This window comes from Rana temporaria, chromosome 1 (assembly GCF_905171775.1).
Source record: "Rana temporaria chromosome 1, aRanTem1.1, whole genome shotgun sequence".
NCBI classification, from domain to species: domain Eukaryota; kingdom Metazoa; phylum Chordata; class Amphibia; order Anura; family Ranidae; genus Rana; species Rana temporaria.
The window spans coordinates 355,403,140-355,409,409 of record NC_053489.1 but is presented as its reverse complement, the minus strand read 5'-3'; the positions used below and the strand labels follow the sequence as shown (position 1 = coordinate 355,409,409).

Sequence of the window (6,270 nt, the reverse complement as noted above, 5' to 3'; positions counted from 1 at the left end):
AAAAGGGAACACTCCATCACTCACAGAAAGGTTCATTCACTGGAAATTTCTGAAGCTTAAAATACATGCTACTCATTGGATTACCCTTACACTGCCAGATTACTGCTTCTGATGCAATAGGTTCAAAACCAGGTAACGAATGAATGAATGAAAACTTATATAGCGCAGCACATGCGAACTCAATCGCCTCTGGGCGCTTAATCGCCTCTGGGCGATCAAAACACTCCAGCTTTAGCTGATAGAATGCTACTTAAACTGGCTATATGACCCCATGTCTTCAGCAACACAACTTCTACCTGCAAGGCAAAATTATACTCGCATAAATATAGCCGATCATAATGCCGCGTACACACTGTCGTTTTTTGTCTTGTAAAAAAACGTTGTTTTTTCTCATGAAAAAAAACGACGTTTTTCAAACTTAATTTTAAAAAACGACGTTGCCTACACACCATCGTTTTTTCAAAATGCTTTAGCAAAGCGCGGTTACGTTCAGCACGTACGGCGGCACTCTGTTCCATTCAAGCTCGCGTCATAACTTGCTTCTGAGCATGCGCGGGTTTAAAACGTTGTTTTAAACGTCGTTTTAGCCCACACACGATCATTTTAAATGACACAAAAAACGACATAAAAAATCGAAGCATGTTCGAATTTTTTTTGTGTCGTTTTTCACAAGACAAAAAACGACGTTTTGCCCACACACGATCATTTTAAATGACGTTTTTTAAAACGTCGTTTTATTTCATCACAAAAAAACGACCGTGTGTACGCGGCATTAGTCTTTAACGCAACTGGCAAGAAAAATTCAGCTGCGGGTGCCTAGTAACCATTATGACAAAAATGTACTTAAAAGGATTTTTTCCACTGTAATCAGTGTTAACATTAGAAAAGCTAAAAAAATTAAACGTGAAAACAATTCACAATTAATTCTCACTCAGGATGAAGCCTACAATGACAATCAAGCTGTTAAAGAAGTAAATAAACAATTTATGAAAGTTTTAGGTTGATTGCACTCATCAACTAATTACAAAATAAAAAAAAGACACCCAGCGATGCAACGCCTTTGTGATCCCTCTCTGTCATGGATATGCTCAGTAAATGTATACTTTTTTAAAATTATAAAGAGATGGTATTTCTGCATCCACAAGGCAGGAGTCTCATATTAACACTCTGCTGTATTGGTGCATCCAGTTTCTTCTATCACCCTCTGTCTGTAGCTCATACCATTTGCATTTTTGAAGCCCCATGGGTCCAAACATTATTTCCCATTTGAAAGCTGTTATAGAAGGTGTGAGAATCTATAGTAGGAGGAGGTAAAGCCTGAAAATCCAAGATGGAGGTATAAAAACTGGATCCCTATTTAGAAGCTAGTGTGTTTTTCAGCCCATCTATTAACATTCATAACTAAAATATTCCGTTTTGTGGACTTTAGACCCTTGTCAAGCAACCTTTCTTAACAAACAAAATCTTGTCCTATTTTGAAAGATTTTTTTTAATAGAATAGATAATGTTTATAATCAAATCCAAATCATTTTACATACATTTTAAAAAGACAGATTGAAACTGTACATACTCATAATCCAAATGTGTAATATATGTCCATTCAAATTTGAGCTGTAGTTTTAACACAGCCAAATGTTAGAAGGCGTTACTTGCTGGAGTGCTCATACGAGGAAAAAAAAAAAAGTAAAGATGTTTTTGACATTTTAATTTAGTCCCAACAGGTAGGGAAAAACTTAGGTGCCTTAACAATAACCCCTGTCTTCCAGCACAGCAGGGGGTTAACCTTTCTTAATGTACAATTTACTGAGGTAGATAGTGTACTAAAACAAATACAGATTAAAAAATAAAATCGATCCTCCAATCTCCTGACATCCATTATTAATAAAAAATGTACATGCATTTGAGATATTCATACATATACATATATATATATATATATACATATTATATATATATATATATATATATATATAATTTTTTAAAAAATGTTTTTACTATGAAAGCTAATGTGTATGTACAGTGATCTTCATTATATTAAAATAAATACAATTTACTTTTAAGAAAAAATCTTTTGAATTACAAAAAAAGAAAAAAGTAACCTGACAATATATACTTTAGTATTTTTTCTGCAATTTCCACTAGTGTAGTGTTTTTTTTTTCACACACACACACATTATATATATATATATATATATATATATATATATATATATATATATATATATATATATATATATATATATATATAAAAGAGATCAGTATGCTGAAGCATAAAATTGTAGGCACAGGAAACAGGATAAAGTATCAAAGAAATGTTGAAACTTGCATATGAAAACAATGGCAAGAAAAAAAGCCGGTACTAAGGAGTGGATTTAAAAAGAAGGGGCCATTTGATGAGGCCTCGGCAGGCTGTGGCATCTGCTCTAAGGCAAAGTTAAAAACTATTTCCTAGTTTTTAGTGCTAGATTGTCAGGAATGTGGCCTGAATGCCATGATATGTGAATGGGCATAGGGTAGTGTTAATCCACAACAATCTAGAAGGCTTACTGTGACTACTGTGTAGTGAAAATAAAGCTGCTAGACAGATCTAAGTTAAAAAAAAAAAAATGATGTGAAAAGATTTTAGGATACACAGTAAAATGCATGTATAATGTGCATTCATTTTACTGGGTTGAACACAATATACAGAAAATATCTGAAAGCAGCATACCTGTGCTTATTGCCTGTTAGTTTAGAGAGTAACAAAGCAAGCATTGTAAAAAGTTACCAAAAAATGTCAGCAGTAATTAAAAAGTTGGCTTTCTGATCTTTTCAGTACTTGTGAATGAGGTGTGCATCAGCGTGATAAAGTTCATGTTGCTCAATTCTGTTTTGAAATTAAAACCACATTGTGTTTTTCAAAACTGTACCAAAAGACATGGAGCAATAACTATGATGTGCTGAAAATGGGGGAATTATGCAACAGGGTACTGCAAATTATATGGCCAATATTTATAGCATGGGGGATGAAACTGAATTATACCAAGTTCTATATTAAACTTGCTGTATAGTTTTCATAAGACTTTACAGAATATTACAGTTATACCAAAATAAATCTGAGGAACAGCATGGTACTATAATTATATGGAGAAATATGTTAGGGTAAAATGTATACTGGGGTCATAATACAAGCTATATACATGTAAAAAGTATATGTCATAACAGGATGTGCCATAAAAGAAGTAATATGGTGCAGTGTGTTACTTGGAGATAGATTATGTATGGGTCAACAAGATTTTTGGCAAGATAACACAGCACAAAAAATATAAATGAGTACAAAGTGCTGTTTATAGATCAATGGCACCCTGGGAAATAAGTGATGCACACCAAAGGCCTCTTTAGAGAGACTGTATGCAGCAATGTTAGATGGGAGAGCAAAAAAACAATAAAAATAATCTAATGTGACATACAAGAAGTGGTTCATGAACTACTGCACTAGATGTGTAAAAGTTGGGTTATAGCAGTAGCTACAACAATCTTTTTTTTTTAACCCTAAATTTCACAGACTAACTAAAAGACCTCAATGAAAAGATGTTTTCATACATACAGTGATAAAAATGTGACACTACATACGGAGTGTGGAAATCTGAAAAAGTTGTGAAGGATATGGGCTATTTTTAAAGGTTTTCTATTAAACTTTACACTGTTAGACTTGTTTCAACAAGCCAGGATCACATTGGAAGTCACATCCAAAGTGCTGTAACGATCAGCAATAACATTTCAGTTTATTGTAGCCAGATCATAGAATTATATATTTATTAGCTGGCTGCCAAGGGCTATTGCACTTTTGCTTTTTGCCTTACTGAGTAAGCCCATGTTTATTGTGAAGCCTAATTCACTCTCTTTAGGACAGTATTGTGCGTGCATGCAAACATGCACGTACTATCCTTGTCAGGTAGGTCAAGTCAATACTTCACAGTATAATACATTTTATCCAATAGTCAAATGGTACATAAAAAAAGTAGCAAAAAATATTTTTGAATTCTGATGAATCTAGATTTTACAATGGAACTTTCAAACAGATTATTAGATAGGGAATTTTTGACCAAAACAGATCTTATTTTAAAAATATATCGCGTATACATGAAAAAAGCATATATTAGTTGTAATTGTTATAGTAAGCACACCAGGCAAAAGACCTGACGTTAGAAAGCTTATACACAAACCACAGAAGCTGTTAGAGACTAGTTACCATCCTAACTGTTCTGAAGGAGGATAACTACCCTAAAAACACCCCTTTTATGTTAGAAAATTCAGTCTCTTGGGGGTGAGTTTATCATGTTTTTTCCACTAGAGAACTTCTAAATTACCCAACCGGCCCTTCTGCTGCTTATGTAGAAAGGAGAGGAAATGTTGATATTACACATTAATGGCATTAATGTTATAGCATGGAGAGAAGGGGATGGTGAGACTTTGCTCCATTTTTGGTCTGATTAAGAACATATCTGACAAAATATTAACCATCCCAAAGACTTGTTTCTGCTCTTATGGGAAAAACTAGGCCCAGCACTGTAGATTTTTGAGCACTCAGTGAATAACAGGAAACCAAATGGACATGTTGTAGCGAGAAAATAATCACCTAAGCACAGTTTGTGCACCTTGTTGAAAAAGTTATTAATGTATTACTGTTGAGGAAACTCAGCAGGTCAGAAGATGAGTGGATGAAGGGGCAACATGTAAGGTATATGAACTTCACCTTGTTAAAACATTCCTTGCAATTAAGTCCTTTCTGCTAATTTCTTCCAGGATAGCTTTTTTTGTTTTATGTCATTTTCCCAATGGCGAAGCAGGATAAGACTCTATGGTCAGACAACCTCAAGTTGAGCTTAGACAGCTCCATAACAGCGATTAAGGTTTTAGCAGCCTTAATCCATTGCACAAAGAAGGTGTAGTTTTTAATTTTGCCTTCTTGTAGAGCATTGGTTCATGCTTTGGCATGTCCTTTCAAATTAGAAGCATTTCTTCTTTTTTATGCATAGCACACCTTTGCCTTGATAGTAAAAAGCCACTGGAAATAAATAGGTAATAAAGTGTAGTTGATTCAAATGGAGTTTTCCCCGTTGCTTTGTCTGTTCACAGTTTTGCCCTACAGTCAGACTGTCCCAAAAAAAAAAAAAAAAAACCCAAAGCACATGACAAAAAAAAGTCAAGCACCCGATGGGGCAAGGAAACATTCAAAACCTGAAGAGGGCAATGGCGGTTTGATGTTCGAGCCATGGGTACAGTTCTGTCCTGAGATTTGACGGAGGGTAGTTTATATGTTCAACAGGGGTGGCTCTGTGTGTTAGGATGGGCTGGAACGAGGCAGAGACAGAATTCGTCCATTTTTCCTACTCCCATTCATGTGGGTGTAGGGGATATGTTCCTCATAAATATTTCCTCGCTGTCCCTCATCCCGTAATGAACAGGAAGACGGATCCAGAGGGGTGCTCTCCATATTTTCAAAATCCATCTCAAGATCATCTGCTTCAGGAGGTTTATTTTCCTCACTATAATAAAATGATAGCTCCTGAAAACTTGGATGAACATCATCCTTTAGCATTTCAATGATCTCCAAGAAAGTCGGCCTCATCTTGGGATTGTATTGCCAACACATCTGCATCAGACTGTGACTGTAACAAAGAAATTAAAAAAGGATTATTAGATGAACATTTATGTGTATTCGTGGTATCTAAAGTCAGTTGCTAGTTTTTATTATTACATAAATGCCTAAAAATTGTGTTTATTACTCTTCTTGAATAAAATATATAAAAAAAATACTTCTTAAAAAAATCCCTCCCTATCAACTAGTAATATATAGCCTAAATATGTTGCATTTATTTATTTGCATTTTTAAGTATTAATCCGTTTCAAACTTATTTTAAAGACTTACAGTCTAGGATGACAATTTTCTGGCTGTTCCAGGGACCCTCCATCCATAACAAACTTGAGGACCTGTTCATTGGACAGACCCTGATAGGGCTGTTCAGCCAAAGTTGTTATCTCCCACAGCACTACACCAAAGGACCTGAAAGAAGACAGTTTTTTTTATTAGATATGTATAGCTTTCTAAAAAGAAAAAAAAGAAAACGATATTCTTTAGATGTATGTTGGGCACATGTAAGAATTATTTTGTATAACAATTTTACTTTTGAGGGCCTGCTCTAGCCCCCTCCACCATTTTCATAAAAATATACCATAATATATTACAGTATTAGCAACTGATAATTCCATGTACTGTAAGCAGCACCA

The 6,270-nt window shown here is 34.6% G+C and overlaps 1 protein-coding gene across 1 annotated transcript in view; it reads right to left on the bottom strand.

The window, feature by feature from the left end:
* Positions 1 to 2,242: 2,242 nt before the first annotated feature.
* INSR (insulin receptor) overlaps positions 2,243 to 6,270 on the bottom strand; it is a 251,942-nt gene continuing 247,914 nt past the window's right edge. The window contains exons 20-21 of the mRNA XM_040321264.1: positions 5,912 to 6,046; positions 2,243 to 5,651 (exon numbers count right to left, since the gene is read on the bottom strand). Of these exons, the coding sequence (XP_040177198.1) occupies positions 5,324 to 5,651; positions 5,912 to 6,046 (463 nt within the window). The 3' untranslated portion in view covers positions 2,243 to 5,323. The remainder of the gene's footprint in view (positions 5,652 to 5,911; positions 6,047 to 6,270) is intronic.